General features: G+C 41.0%; 1 protein-coding gene across 2 annotated transcripts; it reads right to left on the minus strand.

Annotated features, from left to right (window-relative positions):
* Nucleotides 1-26,143, minus strand: PLEKHA3 (pleckstrin homology domain containing A3). 2 transcript variants are annotated; one of them, XM_055308128.1, is made up of 8 exons: nucleotides 25,860-26,143; nucleotides 21,974-22,090; nucleotides 15,179-15,334; nucleotides 11,946-12,082; nucleotides 10,287-10,451; nucleotides 6,709-6,752; nucleotides 4,027-4,142; nucleotides 1-928 (listed from the first exon to the last, which is right to left on the minus strand). In XM_055308128.1, exons 1-8 carry the CDS (start codon nucleotides 25,897-25,899, stop codon nucleotides 801-803), a joined length of 903 nt encoding a protein of 300 aa, XP_055164103.1. In that variant the 5' UTR covers nucleotides 25,900-26,143; the 3' UTR covers nucleotides 1-800. The 2 variants fall into 2 exon arrangements, with proteins under 2 accessions (XP_055164103.1, XP_055164104.1); XM_055308129.1 differs by lacking the exon at nucleotides 25,860-26,143 and adding an exon at nucleotides 24,965-25,775.
* Nucleotides 26,144-27,365: the final 1,222 nt, after the last annotated feature.

Raw genomic sequence — 27,365 nt, forward strand, 5'->3', positions numbered from 1 at the left:
TTCCATTGAAAGGCGTTTATTTCTCTGGTGTAAGTGAGCAACGTCACTACATTAACCTCTTTTCTAGAACAATGTAAATAACAATGTATACACATCTTAAATTTGGTAGGTCATAAAAGTTAGGATGTAATCATTTTTTGCTGCGACAGAAAAATAAATAAATAAAAGTTAAATACTTTCATCCAACATTTGGTATTGACAAATCAGTAGTGTCAACTTCACATATGAAGGACAGCACAGTATGGTTTTTAAAAAATCCTCATCATGTCATGGTATTTGGGATAAAAATATTTAGAGTATTAAATGTCTCCTTTTTGCTCAAAGGAATACAATAGAATCACCATCAAGCTGCTATCGTAACTCATTTTTAGCTGGGGTAAAGTGACCATTTGGTCCATGGCACAAGTTACATATATCACACTTCTGTCAAAACTGAAACCTTATAAGATTTCATGTTTATAAACTACAATACACACTGACTACCTGTCAGTCCCTCACAGTTTTTTTAGAAAAATATCTACATTTGTCCTTATGGAGATCAAAATGTTACACCATCATTTATTTAAAAAAAAATGCACATTCATACTGTGAAGTTATTAGGAAAATACTCTTGCAAATAAACTATATAAAGATAAAATACACTTCAAAGGTATGTGGGTTGTTTTTTGTTTGTTTGTTTTACAGTATTCTATAAAGTGCAGAGAAATCCTAAGGGAAAAAAAACTACTCCCTATAACCTAATTTAATTACAGCAGCTTTTGCATAGCAATACTTAGAGGAAGTTGGACACTTCCGTTTCCTCAGGAAGAGAAGGATGGAAGAGGATCTTCAGAGTCTGATTTTTTTTTGGCCATAAGTCTGCTTTCTTCAGGAATGGTTGCTGATGCCAAATCTCCATTAAGTGTATTTCTTGAACAGTGAACAGGTCCTATTAAGAAATTAATTAAAATTAATATTTATTTATTATTTATTAATATCCTACCGATATTAACTCCAGTTCTCTATGAAAAACCATTTTAAATTTCCTATTTAGGGACATCCAATTCCTTTGGCTTCCTATTAATGTTTTAGTTGTTTGCTTAATAGAGAAAAATCTAATTTAAAAAAAAAAAAAAAAAGGAGGGGACGCTTGAGTGGCTCAGTGGTTAAGCACCTGCCTTCGGCCCAGGGTGTGATCCTGGAGTCCCGGGATCGAGTCCCACGTCGGGCTCCCTGCATGGAGCCTGCTTCTCCCTCTGCCTGTGTCTCTGCCCCTCTCTCTGTGTGTGTCTCTCATGAATAAATAAATAATTTTTTTTTTTAAAAATAGAGAAAAATCTTACTTTCCTACTATTGGCAGTCATAAGGAGAAACTTCATCGTTAGTGAAATAAATTATGAAGCTATCAGAAGGAGAGCTACTTGTTCTGTTCACTGCTACAACCAGGTTTGGCACATAATGGGCAGTCAATAAATATACGCTGAACTGAATGTAATTTTAGTTAACTACTGCTTTTTCAGCCTGATGCTTTTAATGCTGTTGGAATCCTCCTTGTTTTGTAGGGGGAAAAAAAAAAACAAGACCCCAAAAAGGTTATGTGTCTAACCCAAGATCACACAAATCGCCAATGGAGCTAAGACTAACTCAGGTCTTGTTCTTTTCATCAGAAGACTTTCTGAGCAAAGCTGATAAGATATCTCATGCTGAAAGTTCTCTTATTTCCAGTTGGAATGCAACTCACAGAACTACCACTGCAGCTCCAACAACACAGCTAAACACGCTGGCACGGCCCCTTCCAAAACAAGTACACTTTTATGTGTACATATTATTTCAATGTATCAATTTAGTAAATTTACACTAACTACCTCCATAATTTTAAAAATCTAGTTATTAAAAAGCAGAAGTAGTTTTGGGGTACCTGGGTGGCTCAGTGGTTGAGTATCTCATGAGAGACACAGAGGAGAGAGGCAGAGGCAGAGGCAGAGGGAGAAGCAGGCTCCCTGTGCAGACCCCGATGCAGGACTCGATCCCAGGACCCTGGGGATCACAACCTGAGCCAAAGCAGATGCTCAACTACTGAACCACCCAGGTGCCCCACAAAACATGTAGTTTCTAAAGAAGAGCACTGAAGAGCACTAATTCAATCTCTGCTTTGTCAACTGAGATACTAAACGTTAGGATAAACAGAAGGAAACTTAAGGATAAAAATTCTAACCTAGCTACACTTCCCAACTTAAAGAACATTCTAGAGAACTGGGATATACTGTGTGTATATAATATGTATGCTAGTATGCATGTGTTTGTGCAGGTATTTGTGACTAGTTCTGTTACACTCTTTAACAGCCAAACATGGGAAGGCGAAATGGAGTAAGGCATATACACCGAAAGCCTATGAAAATTGTTTTCAAAAATTCAAAACCAGGGACGCCTGGGTGCCTCAGTGCCTCAGTGGTTGAGCGTCTGCCTTCGGCTCAGGGTGTGATCCTGAGTCTGGGGATCGAGTCCCACGTCGGGCTCCCTGTGAGGAGCCTGCTTCTCCCTCTGTATCTCTCATGAATAAATAAATAAAATCTTAAAAAAAAAATTCAAAACCACGGTGCTTAAAAGAGAGTGAAGGAAAATGGCTGGAGTTTTTAAAAAATTATTTTCGCCATCACTAATGTAAATGATCCTCTCAAGGTAAAAAGAAGTAGCATCTAGAGAAAAGTATACGGTGGCATCGAGAACTCTTTCATGGGCTCTAGATTCAAAGGGTCATATAAACAAGCAGAAGGAAGAAGGTAAATCAGAATTACGATACCTGCCTCTAGTAACTTTCCTTCCCACCCCTAACCTCTAACCCTCTTCCTCTTATCTCTTCCAAGCTGTACTAAATTGGCCCAGGAAGTTTCTTTCTCCCTTCCCCTTCCCACCCTCATCCCGTTTCCTTTCTTTTTTTACCCACCGTCCCAACTTAAATTAAAAAATAGGGATGAGCATCAAGTAGTGCTCTCTATCAATAAATAGTTCTGTAAGAAAAATGGACAACAAAAAGATGCCCTCACCTTCGAAAAATCTGAAAATGGCCAGCTCTGTGTTCATGAACTCTGTGTTCCCCTCTCATTAAACCTGTTTAACCTCTGGTTCAGTAAAACTCTATCTTAATCAATGTGAATTAGCTGAGCTCTTCTAAACCACCTAAAGAAATCTAAACACCATTTATCATGTCATTTCCAGAAGAGAAATAAAAGTCTTGTTTGTTCCAAACAAAGAGACTTACAAATTCTTGGAATGCGACCTGTCCCCTAACTAGGAACTGTAAGTAATTTCTATCACACACGCTTTGTGGACAACAGTAAAGACGCTAAAAGCAAAAGTCTCCTAATAGAGTTGTAATAGTAAGACTCTATTTATGTTTACTGGAAATCACGGTCACTACCATCTAACTAGATAGTCTGACATACTTTCAGAGCCTTTTCTCTGAAGAGAAAAATAACTAAATTTGAACATCAAACACAAAACCTTTCCTAAAGTATTCAATCATGGTCTGCCGCCTCTTTAAAGAAAATGGGATAAAAAAGGTACATGAATAAATTGCTACTATAATTCACCACCACTACCAGAAGAAATTCTTTTCCTTGGCCATTTCAAATGATTTAAGTAACAATGCTGATTTATTTTTTCCTCTGAACTTAGAACTTGCCTTCATTTTCCCCTAGAATCCTACCCACAACTCATGCTTTCTTCTAAAATGTTTTTTAAATGTAAATATAGTGGAAATAGAACATTACTAAGACATTACTAAAATGTAGTGGGAAGAAAACATTTTGATGTTATATACATAAATGAAAGATATGGCATTTACGTGGAGGTAGTCACCGCTTCTTAATAACAAAGGTGTCTGTAAGAGAAAATACGAGCTGTTGTTGATTGTGTGCTGTCTGCCTGGGTCTAAATTAAGGAATGATTCCAAGGGCGAAGTACAGGGTTCACTCTCAGTATCCTTCATTTATGTCAACAATTCTGGAGATTAACCAAAGAAAGAGACAGAGCCCCAATTCAACTTACTATCTGGGTCTTCAAGAGGATTATCATTACAAGAGTCTGTATCTGAGTAGGTTCTTCGGCGTCGCTGGGAGAGTCGGTGAAGTGTAGACACTGGTTCTTTTACAGAGTGGCTACTCCTACAAATTAAATAAAAAGCATTACATTGTAAGGCCTTAAACAAATGATAATACCCTTAATTTAACTGGAGTGGGGTTTTTTGTTTGTTTTTAAGAGAGCGTGCCCTTGCCTGCACGTGAGTCGGGGCTGGGGTTAGGCTGGGAGGGGCAGACCAAGAGGGAGAGAGAACCTTCAGTAGGCTCTACACGCAGCACAAACGTGACGTCAACCCATGACCCCGAGATCACGTCCTGAGTCGAAATCAAGACTCTGACGCGTAACCAACTGAGCCACCCAAGTGCCCATTAACTGATGTATTAAATGACTTCTTCAAATGAAAGAGGAACTATTTTTATTCCCAAAGTTCTATGTTAGCAACATTCTACTCCTTCAGACGTCAGGCCACAGGCAAGTCAAATCATTTAGAATCCAGCTGGTAACCTGAAGAATATGACCTCTGAGCCAAACTACATGGAAAGGGGGTACAATAAAGCAACTTCTTTTATAGAGAAGGTCCAGCGAGACAGTAGATGTGATCGGATTGTTAACAAATGTTTGAAAACTAAGTCATGACTTCACAAGTGTGTACATCTAGTGTCAATCTGTATCTTATCAAAAATGACAGAGAGAAGAGGAGGGGCAAGCAGGTTAGGAACATGCTAGAGGTCAACTCACTGACACCAGCAAGAACAAATAAACATGGCAAATGGAGGCTACAGACACTGGTGTAAAAGCAGTCTGTGGGGCACCTGGGAGGCTCAGTCAGGTAAGCGTCCACTCTCAATTTCAGCTCAGATCCTGATCTCAGGGTGGTGGTGAAACTGAGCTCCAGTTGGGCTCTGCACTCTGCACTGAGTCTGCTTGTCCCTCTCCCTCTGCTCCTCCCTCTGCTTGCATTTTCTCGCCTCTCTCAAATAAATTAATAAGTAAAACAGTAAAAACATGAATAAGAAGTTGTAGAAACCAGAAAACTAGAAAAATCCATCTAAAATATCCAGTGTAGGGCAGCCCCAATGGCTCAGCGGTTGAGCACCTGCCTTCGGCCCAGGGTGTGATCCTGGAGACCCAGAATCGAGTCCCACGTCAAGCTCCCTGCATAGAGCCTTCTTCTCCCTCTGCCCCTCTCTCTCTCTCTCTCTCTCTCTCTCTCTCTCTCTCTCTCTCTCTCTCTCCCCATCCACATGAATAAATAAAATCTTTTAAAATAGAATAAAAAATAAAATATCCAATGTAGAACCAAATCATAACCACTCAAAGGACCACTGTATGGAAAGCCCAACATTTCTGTTCGTAATGACAATCTTGATTCATCAAGAGAAAAGTAATATTAAAATTCTAATTATATTTGAGGCACCTGGGTGGCACAGTTGGTTAAGTGTCCGACTCTTGGTTTCAGCTCAGGTTCTGATCTCAGGGTTGTAAGATCAAGCCTCCCATCGGGATCTGTGCTCAGCACAGAGTCCGCTTAAGATAAAACTATTTCTCCCTTTCTCTCTGTGCCTCCCCCCTGCACACTCGGGCTCTCATTCTCTCTCTCAAATAAGTAATTTTTTAAAAAAATTCTAATTGTATTTTATTTGATAAGGCAGAAAGGATAAAATACAGTTCAGAAAAATTTCTATCATAAAAATAAAAGTTAATAAAAGGGATCAAGCTTCTATTTTTCTAGAAAATTCAACCAATGAAACTTTTCATTCCCTGACAGGACTGGATATATATACATCACTGGGCTCCTCTGAGTACATGATAATTCAGAGATTACATAATCATGGCGGGGTGCAGGGGAGAATGACAATAGTAAAGGCTCAGTCAGCACTTCTTCTTAATGTAGAGAAATAAAAGCATATGTCACTACAATTTCATCACTTTCCAAAGAACCAAATAAGACAATCAGAGCAACTGGAAAGACTATTACCTACCGAGATAAAGAACACTTTAGTAGCCTTGGATGTCAGCAACATCTACTAGAAGGTAAATGTCTCAAATGTGCTGATATGAATATATACTTTAAAACATCAATTAGTTTTTCTCTCTTTGCGTAAGATCTTTAATTCCTCATAAAACAACGGATTAGGATGAGTATAACAAAAAAGCTGTTGTAGGGCGCCTGGGTGGCTAGCAGTTGAGCGTCTGCCTTCATGCTCAGGGTGTGATCGGGCTCCCTGTATGGAGCTGCTTCTCCCTCTGCCTATGTCTCTGCCTCTCTCTCTGTGTCTGTCATTAATAAATAAATAAAATATTAAAAAAAAAAAAAACACACCTGTTGTAAAGTGAGCCTAAACTTTGGGCCCTTGATACCTCAAAAATGGATTTCTACTAACCATAATTTGATATATCAAACACCAATAAAAAGTACAATAGTTGGCAAGGCGCTTACCTTGCTGGTTAATTTATTCACTTGTTTTATCTTCACTGACGACCTACGAGGGCCAGGACCTACACTTCGGTAGAATGCTAAGCAAATCAGAACCAGGCCCTGCTCAGAAAGTTTCCATCCCACACCACTTGATGTTTCTGAAGGCCCCCAAATCGCCCTAAGTAGGTATGATTTTGAGAGAACTTGGTTAAAAGGAAAGATTATTTTACCTCTCTGAACTGCAGGAACCAGGATGGCTAACAGAACGCTTCATCTAGAAATTTAAAAAGAAAATGAGCATGATCCATATGTCAAGTAGAATAATGCAGCTCTAATTTATTATCCGCTATCATAATTAACAGAAATCTGCTCAGAGGAAAAGATGACTGGCCAAGAAATTTATTTCTTACATACTCAAGCAACACTATCAGCACAATGTCAAGCTTTGTCCCTAATAACCATTCGTTGGAAACTTTCTCAATGCATATCAAAAACATGCTAGGTTCTTTTCTCAATAATAAAAACCAAATTTCATATTTTACATGTATCATATATATGTATGTGCACATATATAGAAATATGAAAAACATGTATATAACCCATCTATAAAACTATTTAAAGGAGTATCTAGCAAGTCAGAAAATATTCTAATAAATATCTCTCCCTGTCTTTTTTTTTAAAGACCAAGAAAAGAGTCTTTGGTAGTAAAGCTTCTCTTTATAATCCATTATTCAGTAGGTGTTACATAGACGTCCTAATGTATGGTTTTCATGGAAGATGGCATTAATAATTTGAGTCTTTAAAGAAAGAAGAACCAAGTCTCAAATAGGTCTCTAAAACATATTTTTTTTAAGTTTTAAAAACTGATTAAAAGCATTAATAAAGGGGCAGCCCGGGTGGCTCAGCGGCTTAGCGACTCCTGCCGCCCGGGCTGTGATCTTGGATCCTGGAAACCCGGGATTGAGTCCCAGTCGGGTTCCCTGCATGGAGCCTGCTTCTCCCTCTGCCTGTGTCTCTGCCTCTCTCTCTCTCTCTCCTCTCTGTCTCAATAAATAAATAAAATCTTTTTTAAAAAAAAGCATTAATAAATATGACAAATACTAAACATAATTTAAAAGATCCAACTACTCCACTAAAAAAATAGAAGGAGGCCCCCAATTAAAACAGATTATTTCAATGTTTAGCAAGGGAGCAGAAAAGCAAAGTTTATACTAGGGCTAAGGATAGTTGTTTTTATATGCAGGGGCTCAAAGGTCTCATAAATCCAAGTCTGACGTCTGTGTTATGTAAATGCCTGCTGTGTTTACAAACATGAGCCACCAGTTGCTCTGAGAAATCCCAGCTGAAATGATAACAGATATAAGGAAGCCAATTTGCATTCCAGGAACATCTACATGATTGACATTAAGATGCAAATGGACATTAACATCTCCTTTAACAGAAGTCACTTCCTTTGGGATTATTCACCCATCTAAAGTACATTATATCCCCACTACAATTATCACTCAACCTGTGGAACAAAATGACAATTGTTTGAATTTTCCTTATGATTTGAAAAAAAAATGTAAATTTATTCTAAGGTGTACACAGTGAGATTAACTACATAAAGTAATTCAAAAATCAGCTTAAATAAAATAGTTTTAGAATTCTCATATACTCATATATTCATATTATTAAAAAATTTACTCATACTCATATTATTAAAAAAAAAATTCCCAAAAAGACTGTCTGACCTTTTTTCCATACTGTGTCTCCAGAACTAATTATCATAAGCCACAATTTTTGCTTTATATATGAAGCAAAATGGCAAAACAAGTAAAAATAAGCAACCTCTAACTGATCTTTTTCATATTAGGTTATTGGACTTTCTTGTAATGTTGCTGATAAAGGTTTTGGTTTAAAAGACACAATTATTACAGTTTCTTATACATAAAATACATATATGAACTCTGGACTACAGAGTGTTTGTTAAAGATTTTTTACTTTTTTATTTATTTGAGAGAGAGAGAAAGAACAAGCACAGAGATCACTGTTTTCTAACCAATGTATGATGGGCCAAGCACAGTATGAAAATGGGTTTTATTAGTTTCGGAAGTGCTAGGTTAACTTAAATGAACTGGGTTTCTCTGTCATAGGCCTTCCTAGAACTTCTTTTATACTAACAAGTATCATGAATCTTTGAAAAGAAGTGCTGTGCATTGTTTTTAAAACTTATTTGACAACCCTTCTTGCATATTTTTAATAACATCTCGCAGGACTGTAGTGTTCAGTAGAACAATTTGACAATACAATTATTTATAAAATAATTGTAGATATGTTATACTGTTAAATAGGGTTAGGATTAGGGAATAGCCTCTATGGTTGAATAAGAAAAGATCTTTTGAGACGGATGTATATATATGGTGTTATGTTCCTATGTTGGGCATATTCAGGATGGTATGGCCCTAGATGTGTGTTGGGAGTTATGTTCCTGAGGTTGATATATAAGGGCTACACTGTTTTTTAGTTTTTATTACAGACACTATAGTTGACTTTATAGAGTGAAATGCAATAAAACCACCTCAAAGCTATCTCATTTTTGTATTGAATTTCTAAGGAAAATGCCTTCTGTTACAAATGCTCTGTAGGATAGAAGCACCTGGATGGACCACTTGATTAAGCGTCTGCCTTCCTGGGATGGAGCCCCACGTCTGCCTCTCCCTCTGGCCCCCCTCCCCACTCATGTTCCCTGTTCTAATAAAAAAAAAAATCTTTTAAAATCAGTTAATTAAGGTGATGATTTTTACTTAATCTCAAATAGCTTAAATAGGCTGGGGTGGATACAAGCACCTAGGAATAAGTTGTACCCTATTCTTTCTTCTAACAAATAAGCCTTCAAGTAATCGCTAAAAATAGTAGCCAGGTAGCATTCTTCCTTTTATAAAAGGGCTCCTGAAAACACTTAGATGAAAAAAATGTAAAGTCTCATCGAACTCTGTCTCACCTACAGTTCTGCACAGTTTGCCTGAGCAAGTTTATTAGCTTGGGAAGGACAACTAGTCCACTGCCCCCAGCAAAGGGTACTTGTTCAGGGCAATCAGAAGGAAAGAAACTAACACAAAGCACCTGTATTAAATTGGTCAGCCCTTTTGCATTGACCTGCTGATGGAAAAGACTTTATTTTACAGATGAAGAAAATGGGGTCCAGAAAGATTCAGTAACTTGCCTACTCAGAAGGGCTCAAATCCAAATACTGACTACAAAATACTGTTTTCCCTATAACATGTTGCTTCAAACCCCCTACAACTCCTTTATGACTTGCCTAATTTTATTGTTTTGTGGGTAAAACACCACCCCTCTGTGATGTTTTCCAAGTAGAGCAGTGCCCCCAACCTTTTCCATGTCACAATACCCATGGAGCATAATATTTTCCTGGCACACTGGGGTAAACGGCACAGTCCTCCAAGTGGAGGCGATCAGAACCGTGGCACATGCTGAGTCCAAAAAGTGGAAAGCCTCCAAAAAGAACATGAGTACAACCTTTAAAAAGTTCCATCTGTTGGGGGATCCCTGGGTGGCTCAGCGGTTTGGCCCCTGCCTTCTGCCCGGGGTGTGATCCTGGAGTCCTGGGATCGAGTCCCACATGGAGCCTGCTTCTCCCTCTACCTGTATGCCTCTATGTCTCTCATGAATAAATAAATAAAATCTTTAAAAAAAAAAAGTTCCATCTGTTGATTATTTCCCTCCCATTGCCACTTTCCTCCCTTAAAAACAAAACCAAAACCAAAAACAAACATGCAACATCACTGGAAGAAAAACAAGTTCCAACCATTTGAACAGGAGAAGGTGACACAGGAGAAACCAAGGGATCCGGATGGGACAGCTGAAACATCTCAGGTTTAAACTTGGCATTCGCTATCTTCACACATTCCTCAAGGGTTGTGATGAATGTATTACATGTGGCACTAAGCAGAGAAGAGGCTTCATTCATGTTCTGAAAAATTACACACTGAGTTAAACAGACCCACACACAGCTATATGCAACCACGCACCACATTACAATCAAGTGACTAAACGTTATCTCCAACAGACACCTTACTAGGTTAGTGCAAATCTAGTTAAAATAAACTACCTCAGAAAATTAAAGCAATACATGAAGAAGAAATGTCTATCAAGCAATGTATGAAATTCATTTCCAAGAAAAATGAAGTTTTTGCATTTAAACCAAATATGAATCATATTGAAAAACTATGTACAACAATGTACATGACCTAACCCAAACAGTAATTTTCTAATAAGTATCAAAATTCTGAGGGTGGTCACAGCAGTGGAACACCCTGAGAGTTACTTAGAGGCAGGCACAATTCATATATACCCTTTCCTTGGTAAGATACAAACCCCACACTATTTTTTTAATGACAGTAATGTGTCCTGACCCTGGGGGATGAATATGGACTGGTCTAAGCCAGTCATGGCTATTCCATGACCCTGGGTCAAATATTGGTATCTTAGTTTCCTTTGACCCAGACAAAAGAGATGTGAAGTCTGCCGAGGAGTTGCTGAGACTTTTTGTTACTGGATAAAACCCAGGACAGCAAGTTGAGAAGATCTCTTTCCACATCGGTTACCTCTAACTGCCTCCTGTATCTGTGTGACCTTGGTCTTCACCCCAACACCTTGGGCATAAAGGGAAAAATCAAATACACCAAGAATGGCAGAGTGGAAGGACAGAACAAGCCCAGGTCCTTGATACTGTCACTGAGCAGCAGGAGCAAATGTGAGGACATCTACCTCTGAAGAGCTTGTGATGAAACAGGAAATGGCCTTAGGGTTTAATGTGCCTGCAACTAAAGGTGACCTCACATTAGATTGCTCCCCACCAGGAGAAGGCCACAGGAGAGGTAGGAAGATTTCTTGTCCCATTTCTCCCAAGTTAGGTAAAAGGGGACTGGGAACCATGCCAACCTCTCAACCAGAGAACAGCAGGGCCCACTGATCCTCCTTTATCCGAAAGTGTGAGCCTATATCATAGCCAGGCCCACAAATCTGACACCTGATTCCTGTATTACTGTCCTGAGTACTTTTTTAAAAAGTTATTTGATAAAAGCTAAATTATCAACTCTCAGTCACTGAAACTGGGACCTTAGAAGGAGAGGAGCAGTTGTGCAATGATTCCTGCAGCTAGCCCAGAAAGTAAGCCTAGAACGCTTCTTCCCCACCCCAACCTCCAAATCATCAAAGTGGCTACAAAAATAAGCCTTGATTCCCTAGAGAAATGTGGAAATGTGCTGCTTCCAGCTTTACACTGGTTGCACAGATACCATCTAGAAGATCCTACAGATATCCAGAATCCTTATAGTAGGGACAGACCAGAAAAGCTAAAAAACAGCTCATTTTGAAACCGCTTCTCTATCACCCTATGGGAAGAACCTCAGCCTCCAGTGTATTACAAAGCATAACCGGACATGAAGGGATCATTTTTGTATACCTCCACGCTGAGCGATGAATGATTCTCATCATGGTGAACAAATTCTTGGATAGTATGAACTTGCTGCATTAGGAGATCACAGTAGAGGCGAAGTTCAGACATTTTGGTTTTCAGAGATTCACTGGTTTCACTTATTTCTGAAAGGAACATATATAAACATTCAGTTAGAGATTGCTTTCATATTTTTTGAGCAATAAAACAAACAGAATCATTTAAAAAGTAAGGCGATGGATAGAAATACCCAAAGCTTAAGAGGTGGGAGCCCTTGGAAGTAGGTTACAAGGGCCTTGAAGAAATACCTTCTCTTCAAATAATTGGGAAAAAAAAATAGGAGTCATATGTCTGGCATGAGGTTTAGGTAGATTAATTTCCAGAGGCAGGGTGATGACTACTGGATTTTTTTTTAAGATTTTATTTTGAGAGAGAGAGAGCAAGTGAACACACAAGTGGGGAGAGAGACAGAGGGAGAGAGAATCCCAAGTAGACGCTACACTGAGCATGGAGTCTGACGTGACTCGGGGCTCCATCTCACAGCCCTGAGATCATTACCTGAGCTGAAATTGAGAGTCAGTCACTTAACCAACTGAGCCACGCAGGTGCCCCCAAAACTGGATGTTTTTTTTTTTTTTTTTTTTTTTAAAGAATTTTATTTTATTTTAAATTTTTTTATTTATTTATGATAGTCACAGAGAGAGAGAGAGAGAGAGAGAGAGAGAGAGAGAGAGAGAGAGAGGCAGAGACACAGGAAGAGGGAGAAGCAGGCTCCATGCACTGGGAGCCCGATGTGGGATTCGATCCCGGGTCTCCAGGATCGCGCCCTGGGCCAAAGGCAGGCGCCAAACTGCAGCGCCACCCAGGGATCCCAAAACTGGATGTTTTATATAGGATATTCCCATTCCATCACTCATCTTTCATTTTAAAAGTGCTTATATTTCTTTTTTTGTAAATTGTCTTCTCTGTCCTTTACATATTTTTCCAGTTCTGATGTTCGATTTTAATAATATGCTAATTAATAATTTAGAAAAGTTCTTACACATTGAAGAGAGCAATCCTTCCCCTGTCCTATATACTGCTAGTGCTTTTCCAGATCTATCTGCTCTCTTTCGGTTTGCTTTATTGTGCATTTTGACATGTAGAAGTTTTCCAATTTTTACATAGTTAAAACCACTGTATATAAACATCTATTTTCTTCTGTTCCTCTCATAACTTTGTTTTCACATTTTATTATTTTCAGAATTGGTTTGTTAAGAGTTTACCTTCTTTTCCTTAATATGTCCAGATACACTAAACATCCAGCCCTTGGGCAGCCGGGGTGGCTCAGCGGTTTAGGGCCGCCTTCAGCCCAGGGCGTGATCCTGGAGTCCCGGGATCGAGTCCCACGTCGGGCTCCCTGCATGGAGCCTGCTTCTCCCTCTGCCTGTGTCTCTGCCTCTCTCTCTCTCTCTCTCTCTCTCTCTCTCTGTGTCTCTCATGAATAAATAAATAATTAAAAAAAAATCCAGCCCTAATCTCAGCCATTCACTGGCCAGTACCTTCTAAACTAGCACTATAAACAGCAGAGGAAGCAGGGGAAAATACACATAGTAGATCCTGGCATTTCTCTATATACCATGAATCAGTGGCACTGCTTTATGATACCAGGCACTACGTAGCTCTAGCCACAGTGGACCAAACAAGCTTTATCTGCCCATTTGACCTAACCTAAATTAACTTCTACTCAAATTTAAGTCCATTCCTTCTTTTTTTTAATTGTAGTACAATACACATAATAAAATCTACTGTTTTAACCATTTTTAAGTAGATAGTTGAGGGACATTAAGTACATTCACAATGTCCTACAACCATTACCATCATCCATCTCCAGAACCTTTTCATCTTTCCAAAGTAAAACTTGACACCCATTCAACAATAAAGCCCCTTCCCCCCTACCCCCTGGCCCCTGTCAACCATTACTGTACCTTCTGTCTCTATAAATCTGACTATTCTAGGTATCCCAGGAGGTGCAATCATGTAATATTTGTCCTTTTGTGACCAGCTTATTTCACTTAGTTTTCAAGATCCACCCATTTGGTAGCATGTGTCTGAATTTCCTTCCTTTCAAAGGCTGAATAATATTCCATTGTATATATAATACTACATTTTGTTTATCTCTTTGTCTATGGACATTTGGGTTATTTCCACCTTTTGACTATTGTGAATTTCCATTCCTTCTTATCCTAACCTTAGCCACACGCTACCCATGATGTTCTTTCATATATTTTTAAATGATTCTAAATTTAGTTCGGGGCCTTCATTTTTCAATACCCATAATTTAGTTGTTTTCAGTAATCTAACTTCTACTAGCTTTTAATTATAAAAGTAATATATTCTCAATGAAAATTTTTGGAAAATCAAAAAACTATAAAAAAGAAAAACCAAATAACTACAAACTCACTATCAAAATATAATTTTTTTCTTTTTAAAGATTTCATTGATTTACCTGAGAAAGAGAGGTGGGGGTGGAGAGAGCACATGAGTGGGAGCAGGGGCAGAGAGAAAGGGAGAAGGAGACTCTGCTGAACAGGGAGCCCAATGCAAGGCTCATCCCAGGACCCTGGAATCATGACCTGAGCAGAAGGCAGACGCTTAACCAATGGAGCCATTTAGGCACCCCTATAAATACTGTAGTATTTTCACATTATATCTGCATATGACTGAACCAATACCATAAATTATTTGCTCTGATTTTGATTTTTATTCAATCCATTTGAATTGGCAAATATATATGAACATGATAAAGTCAAAGGTACCAAAGGGTATATATAGTGAAAAGTAAGTCTCCTTCCCACAAATTACCCTTCCAAAGGTAACAACTTGACCAATTTTATGCATCTTTCCTGAGCTGGCCAAATGAATGGATAGGTAATTTTGAATCCTGCTTTTTTGCAATTATCATTTAATGTTGGGCATTTTTTCACATTATTAAAATTCCTTGTAAACATTTAACTGGCTACATATCAGCTTATATCAACCTATAGTTTATTGAACCATTCCCCTAAATTTAAACCTTTGCATTGTTTATAAATTTGTTTACTATGATGAATATCTATGCATGTATATTATCTTCTACATTTCTAATTATCTCTTTAGGATAGATTGTTAAAAGTAGTGGACAGGACAATTTACATTTGTGTCTAAGAAAATATTCTAAAAAAAAAAATTCTTGCTTATTTCAAAGAAAAAATTCCATTTACCTTTTTCTTTTTTAGTCCTAGTATCAGTCAAACAGGCTTTGGAGCTCCCCAGAGCAACCAGCCACCTCTGTCTTTCAGCTGCGTTCACTGCCTTCATGTAGAAATGCTGCTCTCCTGGAATGATTAATTCCATTCTGGTGTTGTCTGCTGAATGGACTATGATGATGAACACAGGAGAAATACAGTCATAAACTTAAGTAATTTGGAGCAAATCAAACAATCACTCTTACAGTATTAGAGATTTCAGACACCTAAAACAAGAAGTTGAGCTTCAGGATGCAGGCATTGCCTCTCCCTATGGCGCTATCTAGTGGCACCTTCAAAACCACATTTTTACATATAACAGTGGTGCCAAAGCGGTGGTGGCAAGAGAAAAAGAAAACAGCAATGAAAGCCAAATGCTCCCTCTCTTGGGGCTGTCTGTACTACTTTAAATACACAGATATTGTCACACTTATCACACTTCATATAAATATATATATATACACACACACACACACACACACACATATATTATTTATTTATTTATTTATTTGAGAGAGACTACAAGCAGAGAGGAGGGATAGAGGGAGAGGGAGAAGCAGACTCCCCACTGAGCAGGGAGCCTGACATGGGGCTCAATCCCAGGACCCTGAGATCATGACCTGAGCCAAAGCCAGACGCTTAACCAACTGAGCCACCCAGATGCCTCTTATCACAAATTTCTTACTGATTTCTTTGAAAGCAAAGTCTGCATTTCAGTATCCCCCCAAGCCTAGGACAGTGCCTGACATTCAGAAGCAGCACAATAAATGGTACCTATGGCCACCATTAGCACAGTAGTCCTCAACTAAGGGGCACATCATAAGAGAGTATTTTGGAGTGTTCTCCTCCTCCTCCTCTCCTAGACTACCCCCTGCCCCAATACTCTGACAAAAGAGAACTAATCAAGAATTATACTGAGCCATCCTCAATCTTTGTTGTAACACTAAATTTGTCTTACATTGTCCTTAATCAACAATCGTTTACTCAGCTCAGAGGAGTGCCTGGTAGAAGGAGAAGAGAGGAGAGGAGAAAGAAAGGAGTCTTTGCTCTAACAGACCTGACAATTTAACCAGGGAAACAAACTGACACACCAAAAGTAATCAAAATAACTAAATGATAAACTCTTTAGTACACAGACATCATGTGTAAGTAAAATGAAAGTAAGAAGAGGTAGGAACTAAGGCTTCAGGAAGAAGGATTTGACAATAGTACGATTTAGGTAAGAGAGAAACTGCATTTAAAAAGGCCTAGATGAGGAAGTAAATATAACATGTACCAAGAAGACAACATGGTAATGATATTCATGAATGGACAAGCTGAGTTGAGCCAAATCTTCAGGGGCCCTGAAAGTCTGGTACAAGTCCTAATTTATATGATTAATTACTGAAAATATTGACCAGATGTCCTATGGCAAATAGTGCCACAAAAGCTTTGCTAGCTTATTATTCTACTTATAAAGGCCAACCTTGGATGTAGATAATGAAATATATAAACATGCAACAATCAGTGATGGGTGCAAAAGATTTCCAAGCTAGGATAGAACTACTGAAATCCCCAGGCTCCAAGAGTAACCCTCGTTTGGCTACTTGTTAATACCAGTGAAAGCACCAATAGCTACCTCAAAAGAAAACAAAGCTCTGATTTCTAATGATTATTGCTACAAATGAAAATAAGATGACTCCTCTTTTTTTTTTTAAGTAGGCTCTATGCCCAGTGTGGGGCTTGAACTCACAACCCTGAGATCAAGAGTCACACGCTCCACCAACTTAGCCATCCAGGCACTTGAAGATGACTCCTTTTTAAATATACCAAAATTGGTGTAATAATCTAAGGATATCCCATTCACAGTTGTCATCTGAGAAGACAATAAACTTGAGAACAAGGCTCCCAAAACATCAAGTTCTTAGCATAAAATGGACAAGACCTCTATATGCAAAACTGTAAAATACTGAAATTTAAAACCCCATTAAATACAGGAATATACCATGTTAATAGATTATAAGACTCAATATTGTCAAGAACACACAATTCTCCCCAAATTAATGTATAGATTCAATACAATTCCAGTCAGAAGTCCAGCAGACATTTATGGAAATTTACAAGTAGATTCTAATATGTGTTAAGGAAATGCAAAGAGTCAATCAATAATAGCCAAGACAACCTGAAAAAGAACAAAGTTAGAAGACTTAGACTATCAGATACTAAGAAGTATAGAACTAAACAAATTAAGACTGTGATATCGGCAAAAGGATGGAAAAGTAGGCCCTTGGAACAAAAAACAGTCCAGAAAATGGCCTAATGCACACAGTCACTCACTCTGTGACAAAGATGTTCCTACAGTGAATTAGGTGAAAGGCTGCTGTTGTCCATAATTGATACTCAGTCAACTGAATATCCCTCTAAAAAAAATTAATCTTGGGGATCCCTGGATGGCTCAGCAGTTTAGCATCTGCCTACGGCCCAGGGCATGATCCTGGAGGTCCCGGGATCAAGTCCCGCATCGGGCTCCCTGCATGGAGCCTGCTTCTCCCTCTGCCTGTGTCTCTGCCTCTCTCTCTCTCTCTCTCTCTCTCTCTCTGTCTCTCATGAATAAATAAATAAAAATCTTAAAAAATATATTAATCTTAACCCATGCTGATACTGTATATAAAAGTAAATTTTAAGTCAATCACAGGGCAGCCCCAGTGGCTCAGCAGTTTAGTGCTGCCTTCCACCCAGGGCGTGATCCTGGAGACCCGGGATCGAGTCCCACGTCCGACTCCCTGCATGGAGCCTGCCTCTCCCTCTGCCTGTTTCTCTCTCTCTCTCTAAGTCTCTAAATAAAAAAAATAAAGTCTTAAGTATCAAGGACTTAAGTATACAAGGTAAAACAATAAGCCTTCAAGAAGAAAAAAGAATTCCTAAGGACATAAAAAATTCTAATTTAAAAAACTGAAAAACTGGACTTTATTAAAATTAAGAACTTCTGTTTATCAAACAATACCTTTAATAGAAAGAAAATACTAAATTGGAAGAAGATACAACACAGAGAGTCATTTGGACTATATAAAAAACTCCTACAAATCAACATGAAAGCCCAATTTAGAAATTAAGTCAAACACCTGACTAGGGACTCCAAAAGAGAAGAATATTCATATGGCTAATTAATATCAAGAAAAAAAAACCGATCAGTAGGTATTGAAGACATACAAGTTAAGACCACCATGAGATAGATACTACTATACACACTAGAAATATTCAAAATCTTCAAATTGATAATGCAAATTTTGGCAAGGACGCAAAGCAACTGGAACTTTCATACTCTGCTAGTTCAAGAATAAATTGGTACAACCACTTTAGTAAACAATTTGGCATCATCTGTGACAAAGATTCTCTCCCTGATCAAACCTCAGTCAGGTTCCTTGGAGCCCTCTGCTTGACTAGGCCTGACCTTGGACTTCCATCTCTATCCCTGTAGAGCCCAATGTTAGCAAGAATTCTCCTAAGTCTATCTAGCCAGAATCCTCTACCGTCAGTATCTGATTAGCCTCATGTCTGAACAAATTCCTCTACCACCAACATCCCCCGGGTAATGTGTGATCACCCTGCCTGCCTTCAGCAAGAATCCTGGGGGTCAGTTTAACCAGAATGCCCCCTAATCCCTGATGTTTCCTCTTAGCAATTTTCCATCTACCAATCCCTCCACTTGGCTCCTTAGTTACAAATTCCCACTTTTCCTTATCGTATTTGGAGTTGAACCCAATCTCTCTCCCCCACTACAAAACCCCACTGAAGTAGTCCCTATACCTATCGTGAGAGACTGAATAAAGTCAGCCTTACTAACAGGCGTCAAGAATCATTTTCTCCTTAATTCTGCTAAACCTAACATAGGAATACCCAATGCCTCAGCAATCCCACTTCACTGCCAGACATATACTGAAGAGAAATGGCATACACGTGTTCAACAAAAGAAATATATAAGAATCTTAGTGGCAGGGAAGCCCCAGTGGCCCAGCGGTTTAGCGCCGCCTTCAGCCCAGGGTGTGATCCTGGAGTCCGGGGATCGAGTCCCCCATCAGGCTCCCTGCGTGGAGCCTGCTTCTCCCTCTGCCTGTGTCTCTGCCCCTCTCTCTCTCTCTCTCTCTCTCTCTCTCTCTCTCTGTCTATCATGAATGAATAAATAAAATCTTAAAAGAAGAAAAAAAAGTCTTAGTGGCAGCTTTACTCATAATCCCACATGGAAAAATATATATATACATCAATACTAGAATGGAAGGCAAATTGTAGGATATTCATAGCAGAAATACTACAAATCAGTAACAATGACTGAATTTCTATTACACAGAAAATATGGGTGAACGTCACAATGTTGCTCAAAGAAGCCAACACACACCCAAAAATACTGATTTATTCCATTTATAAAATGTTCAAAATAGACAATATTTATCGATGGTGATACAAGTCAGATTAATAGTTACTTTTTAGAGGGATTAGTGGCTGAGGAGACATGATAATATCCCAGCATCTGGGATGCTGATTATATTCTAATTCTTAAACAGATTGCTGGTTACACAAGTGTGTGTGCTTTGTAAACATTCTTCAAGCTGAATATTTAAGATATGTTCCGTTTTCTGTATGTTATTCTTTTTTTTTTCTCTGTATGTTATTCTTGAATAGAATGATTACTTGAAACAAACAACAAAAGTAAAAATGCTCCCATAGCTTGAAACATTTTAGAATTGCCTTAGGCTTCTGCCACTAAATCTTTTAAATATCCGCAAGAGTGGCAAATCTTTGAACTTTGTAGTTTGATTTTTTGATTCCTAATAAGTATCATTTGGAATCAAACCTGGGGTATAAAACGAGATAAAACCATTAAAAAATAAATAAAAACTCATCCTTTGTGCTTTTCCTGTGGGATTTATCGACTGGTTCATAAGGCAATTCTAAGAAGAGCTCTAAAGTGTTACGGGTGATGGTGGTGCAATTAAAAATAAGTACATCAGGGATCCCTGGGTGGCGCAGCGGTTTGACGCCTGCCTTTGGCCCAGGGCGCGATCCTGGAGACCCAGGATCGAATCCCACATCGGGCTCCCGGTGCATGGAGCCTGCTTCTCCCTCTATGTCTCTGCCTCTCTCTCTCTCTCTCTCTGTGACTATCATAAATTTAAAAAAAAAAAGTACATCAAAAATGAGTACCTGGAAAGCCAACACCTACTGGCACACATTTTGGTATATTTGTTAAAAAATAAACAACAAGGACAGCCCAGGTGCCCTTTAGCACCACCTTCGGCCCCGGGGCCTGACCCTGGAGACCTGGAATCATGTCCCACATCGGGCTCCCTGCTTCTCCCTCTCCTGTGTTTGTCTGTCTGTCTGTCTGTCTCTGTGTGTCTCTCATGAATAAATAAAATCTTTTAAAAAAATAAAATAAATAAGGAAATAAAAATAAAAATAAACAACAAAACTATACCGCATATATTTCAGGGAAGACACAATAACAATACACTAGGCTGAAGTGTTTCTATATCTTAGACAGCCATGACTTCCTTCCATTAGAAAAGAAGTAATTCTCAACTAACATGAGCGTGTTACAATCACTTGGCAGACGTGCGCATCTTGGAGAAAGCACCCTGGAGACACTGATCTACCCTGAGCTATGAATCACTGCTGGTGAAAGAGCCCCAGTAGTTAACAAGTCTTGCATGAATGTGAAGAGCCAGATATGTAGCAAGCAAGAAAATTCTATTTTGTCTCCATGGCTAAATCATACTAAGAACTACCACAAAACCATACAAATTTAGCAATCCAGCCCTAGAAAATGTACATTAACGCATTAGTTGCTGCTTTGGTTTAACATAAATAAGAAAATGCACAGAGCGGTAAGGTTACTCTGAAGTATTTGATAGCTCTGACCAAGAGCTCACCACGTCAAAGGAAGTACCCTTCAGGAAGGACAAGTATTCAAGCTACAGAGGAAAAACAAAAAAAGGCCTGTTGGTGTTTGATAGTCACTCCTCTAGTGCTTTCTTCCTTCAATGCCCTGAAGAATTCAATACTTTCCATTATCATCTTATCTGATCTCTCCTACCTACCTCCACTCCACACAACCCAACCACACAGACAAATGAATCAATGGTCCATGAAAACTTCCATAACGAAAATTATAGCATGACCTACTGCTTTATCTCTTCTCCTTTGCAAGAAAAGGAAAATATCGACATCACCCAGAAAAGCTTATCTCCAATTCAGCAAAGAACCAGAGTTTATGACTCTGACTTCATGTTTTATGAAAACCCTACAGAGCTTGCCTCATTATCTTCCACTTTCTTTTTTTTAAATAAGCTCTATGCCTAACATGGGGCCTGAACTCCTGACCCCAGGATCAAGAGTTGCATGCTCTCCCGACTGAGCCAGCCAGGTGCCCTGCCTCTTCATCTTTAGAGCTCAGTTTTCTAATCTTCATAGCACCTTTATAATGAGAATGAAAGACTACACTTGTGAACTCAGTATGGACACTGAAGTAGCATCCATAAGAAACTGTTTTTCAGGTCCAAATTGGAAGACTAACACTAAGATTTTCAATTTCAACTCAAAGTACATGTATAAAAGGAGAAATGCAAAAAAACTGTGCTTAACAATGCTAAGTGCCACTCTTAATTACTAAGGAAATAAATGGTATTAGAAGATCCCTACTGGACTAGAAATCCTTTTTTCCCTCTTTTTGGATTACAATGAAGAACATTTTACTTACCTAACTTCAAATTTCTCTAATTCCACGAATTCGCTTACCTTTAATTTCACAAACTGCCATCTTTATACTTCCTTTGCTCCCTTTGCAAACATCATCTTGTGAATCATAGTAGGAAAGGATTCCATTATCTAAAACAAACCAACGAGGCTGCCAACCTACAAAGATTATAAATAACAAAAGATTACTAAGAAATGACTTTAATCACATAGAAAACTATGGTTTCAAAATCTGCCACCCATGTTTTCTTGGCTCTAAAAGTAACATTCTGACAATGAAATTTTTCATGGCCAACGCTCACCCAAAACGTTCTTGCCTTAATCCCACTTCTGCAGAAATCTACAGATCAGCAAAAATATAGGGAGTAATGCCTTTATTCTGGCTCACAACCTTCTCATTAACAACCCATGAGACCCATCCTCAGTAATAACCCTACACAGGGCAAAACATGACTACGCCCCTTTTCCTGAAGGGAACAGAGTTGTGTTTCAATGTAATGGAAAAAGCAACAGAAATGCAGATTCCAGCCCCAGCTCTAGTCTCACTCTTTAGTTAGATAAGCTGAAACAAATCTTTTCATTTCAACAAATAGCAAAAATTCTCAGTCTCTGTAATGAGCAGATTGAACAAGATGACCTCTCAGGTGCCAGCGACCCAGACCTTTAATTCTGCCATGTGACCCCTCTTCCACGTTGCCTAAGCAAACTCCCGTGCACAAGCAAGTGCTGAATGAATTCCAGCCTCTTCCACGGAAGATGCATACTCTGTGTGAGAACATGGACTCCCCACAATCCCTCTCTCCTTGCCCTGCTGCTCCACAGCTCAGGCACAAATGCTAGAAACTGCGATCATTCATTTCAGTTGTGTTTATTCAGGGACTAGATTACACAACTGTCATAGACTTGGCTCTAAAGCAAACCTGAGGACAAGGTTGATGGCTTTCCCCAGAGTTCAACTGCCACTCTTGCAAGCCAAACTCAGTGTTCCCTAAAATCTTAACACGCGTGCTACTAACTTACAACACTTCATTGATTAATAACACAGTGGACTCTTCCCACAGTACCTCACAGAAGACAGGGTGACTGTCCTTGTTCTTTCTGTAACTATTAAATCACAATTTGGCCTGCTCACATTAGACATGGCCTGCGATATGCTTAATTCAGTTTCTCCAGGGCCAAATAGTAGCAAGACAGTGGCAGATGGGAGATTCATTCTTACATCCTAATACAGACCCAGGACTTATCTCCCCAAATGGCTTTTCCTGTAACACTTTTGAAATGACAGCATCGAGTCATCATAAAGAGGTTAAATTTTACAAGACGGAATGTCATAATATAGTTCAGAAAGATGGGCATCTAAAATAATTAAAATACGTTTCAAACACTTGGAAAAATCTTACTATGAAACACTATAACCCCTAATGAGGCCTATCAAATTAAAAGGTAAGTTCTTTTGGTACAGGAGCTTTATCTGGTCTGTCGTTGCATTCCCAGCACCTAGAATGGTGCCTGGTACATAACAGGTGCTAAAAAAAAAAAAATGTATATCTCAATCAAATGAGTGATTAAATACCAGAAAAATGAGATAATGCATGTTATCCATGAGAGTAAAGATATGCTGCATATTCCATGAAAGTATATTGTAATATGGAGCACACGGAGAAATGATGAAAACATTATCTTTCCAAACACTAATTCACCACCGGCAAACAAATTACAAGCAGTGGTAAAAGTACACTCCACCCCAGATGTAGTGTGCCTATAAGACAAATTATGATTTTGTAAACCCTCATTATTGTGATTCAACATTGCTTTAAAACAAATAACGAGCAAAATGACTCATTTAGAATTTGTAGCAACTTGAAAGGTGACCATGGGGAAATATATTAAAATAATTAAGACTGTTATCTCTACACACCTTTTCAAAGACATATTTAATTAAAACAATCTAAATGATTCATACAGGTATATAATAGAGGGCTATATGTGAAAGATTCATAGGCATTCTTTTAAAAAAAAAAGAACACTGTCTTTTTATCTTCAATGTTACTGAAATCCTTATTCTCTACAAAGGATTCTCAACACTATCACGAAACTGAAAGGTTCCTTCAGGATCATTCAGTATGAAGAGCTGCTCATTCTTCTGACCTAAGATGAACTAAAATTAATAATCGGCGTGCCACTGAGTCAAATTTATATTTTTAAAGTGGAATTCTTTCAAACCAAAGATTTCATTTCAGCAAGCTTCTACAATGCATACTAGCAGTTTGCTTAAATGCTCTGCAAAGACTAAAAGCTTAAGCACATGTAGTTAAAAGCTCAACCAGCTGGTGTTCAGTGCCCCAGATGAGAAAGATGGCCACCAAGACATTTGGCTCCAGGAATAAATTGTGACTCATCTCAGTAATCACCCATTGCTCTAGGCTAGGCATAAGCGGTTCCTCCCAAGACACTGTAGACACTATGCTTATGAATATTTGCAGTGAGACGATCATTTGCATTTCAAAGCATGGAAACCACTATCTTTAAAGTTAATACCGTATCTCAACTAAACAGCATAACTGTTCTCACAACTGCCCAAAGGAAAATGCTTAAGGAAAAAATACCTCGTTTTCTAAACATTTCCCACTAAAACGTGTTATTTCTAGAAACTAAGTGTTTTACGTTTTATGGTTGAGCAAAACAAAACATGCACGTATCATAAATGCCAAAGCATTTGCTGCTACAAATCAGGCTTTAGCATTCCAATTAATTGGAAAGAGAGAGTGATAGGAAGGAAGGAAGGAAGGAAGGAAGGAAGGAAGGAAGGAAGGAAGGAAGGAAGGAAGGAAGGGCAACTGTAGCTCAAGCTTATGCTTTAAAGTATTTATGTGCAGATTTTGCACAAGGTCAGGGTATTTATGTGCAGATTTTGCACAAGTTGAGTGCACTATGCAGTTACAAAGGGGCTCAACACTCCAGGCAGAGTAAGAAAGTGGGTATCAAGTCAAGACGCCTGTTATACTGGAACAAGAAATCTGTTTGCTACGTAACCTTATTTTAAGCCCATTTCCTTTCCCGTAATGTGGCGAGGTCCAGAATCCTGGACCCTCAAGATAAACGAACTGTTCATCCTGTGCTTCACGACTGAGATCTTAAGACGGTGAGTGTCTGGTCTTCAGTGTCGGTTGATGGCTCATCGGCAGAGATGAGCCTAGGACTCGGAATTAAGGCTCTTTTAATGAGCGAGGCTGTTGGTGGCACGGCCCTGCTGGTCTCTCATTTCTGCAAAACTCCAAAGTTCAGAGATTTTTCCTTCCGACCCACTTCCCGGGTGACACGGCCTTGACTTGGTCCACTTGTGCGTATTTGCACTTGGCCTCCGACCATTTCTCACACACTTACCTGGATTCCGAAACCTAAAGGTGTATCCGACAACCAACTCCTAAAAGAGAACGAACGTGATCTGGGAACAGTTTAACAACCCCCACAGGGAACTTTTTAAACGACCGTGCTAAAAAGAAAAAAAAGAAAAGAAAAGAAAAAAGAAATAGAGGAGAGATTTCTTAACACTGAATCTGGATCTGAGAGGAGCCACCCCGGCCCCAGGGCGGACGACTCCGTGGGCCACGGGGCGCCGAGTGAGGGGGGCCGTGGGTGGAGGCGGCGACCACACGGGCGGCGGGGCTGGAAACTGTCCCGGAAGCTACGGGAGGAAACCGGGAGGGTGACGCGGGGACCCGAGGGCCCGGGGGGGCGCGCGGCCTGGAGGCCAGCCCCGCAGAGCCCGCTCCCGGGGGCGGGGGGCGGGGGCCGGGCGCCGGGTCAGCCCGCAGCACCCGGCGCGGGGGTCGGCGAGGGTCTCCGCGGGCCAGGTGCACCCCCCGCCCCCGCCCAGGCCGCCCAGGCCCGGGCCTGTCCCGCCGCCCCCGGGGCCCCGCGCTCCGACCTGTCAGGTAGTTGGTCCACTTGTACAGAACCCCCTCCATGCTTCAGGGCCCCGCGCCGCGCATCCTCCGGCCGGGCGCCCGCCGCGCTGCTGGGTGGGCGCGGAGCGTGGGCGGCCGCTCCCGGCCCGACTCCCCGGGCGCTCAGCCCGCGCCGCGGGGACGTGGCGGCCCCTAGAGGCCGGGGCGGCGGCCGCCGCGTGCAGCTCGGGGGCCGCCCCGCGCGGGCTCTCGCATCCCCGGGCGGCGGCGGCGGCGGCGGCACAGGCACAGGCACAGGCACAGGCACAGGCACCAGCGCCCCCGGCTCCGGCTCGCGCTGCCAGCCCGCGGCTGCGCCCTCCCGCGCCCCGGCTGCGCCCTCCCCCCCCCCCGCCCCGGGCTCCCCGCTTGCTTTCATTGACCCCGACGTCGCTTTCACTTCCTGGATGAAAGGGGCCGGCTCGTCCCGGGAAACCCCTCCCCGGCGGCGGAGCCGGAGGAGCGGGCGCGGCCTGCAGTCCCGCGGGGAGGGGGCCGGGCGCCCGGGGACGGGGGGAGGAGGGGGAGGCGGGTGCAGCCCGGGCCTCCTCCTCCTCCTCCTCCCCCCCCACCCCCGCCCCGGGTCTCCCCGCCCTTGTCCTCCCCGCCCCCTGCCCGGGAGAGGCCCGGAGCCGGCGGGCGGAGGCCTGCAGCCCGCGGCGCGCTCAGCCCCGGGGAACCCCGAGGACCCGCCGCCCGCGCGCACGTCCCGCAGGAGGCGCGGGCCTCTCGGGCTTCCCCCTCCCCCCCGCCGGCGGTGGTCGGTGGTCGTTCCAGGACCGTCAAAGACCACGCATTTCTCGTTCGATCCTTGCCTCCTCACACTCGGGGTCCCAGGAAATGACCTCCTGGGAGGGCAGTGTGCCGCTGAGGGTCCCCCGGGGAGGCGCCGCCCCAGGGGACGGTCCCCACGCCGACAACTAACCTCAGATGGCCACTGCTTCATTTAGAATATAAAACAGGGGGGACATTTTAAAATACAAAACAAAAAGAATGTAAAACAGGGAACCAGACTTTGGGATTTATTTCATTCTAGAAATAGGAGCTTTCTCCTAGCTTTCATTTTAATGATCATCTTACATAATGACAATAATTCAGGGGGCGCCTGGGGGGCTCAGCGGTTGAGCATCCGCCTTGGGCTGGGGGCGTGACCCCGGGGTCCTGGGATCCAGTCCCGCACCCGGCTTCCTGCAGGGAGCCTGCTTCTCCCTCTGCCTGTGTCTCTGCCTCTCTCTCTCTCTCTCTCTCTCTCTCGAATAAATAAATAAAATCTTTAAAAAATATATGACAATAATTCAGACTTATGAAATGCTGCAAGCGTTGAGCCAAGCCGGCTCAGTGCTGCGGTTTTGCCTCGCATCCCCGAGCCAGCTAGAACCGCACCTCTCTTTCCAGAGCCTGATCTAGGCCTGCGCTGAAGCTTTTCTGATTTGGTCTGTAGAAAGTGTTGGGGTATTCAGTTGGAAACCAGGTGACTTGGTGAAAGG

Source organism: Nyctereutes procyonoides, unplaced genomic scaffold (genome assembly GCF_905146905.1).
Source record: "Nyctereutes procyonoides isolate TBG_1078 unplaced genomic scaffold, NYPRO_anot_genome, whole genome shotgun sequence".
NCBI lineage: Eukaryota > Metazoa > Chordata > Mammalia > Carnivora > Canidae > Nyctereutes > Nyctereutes procyonoides.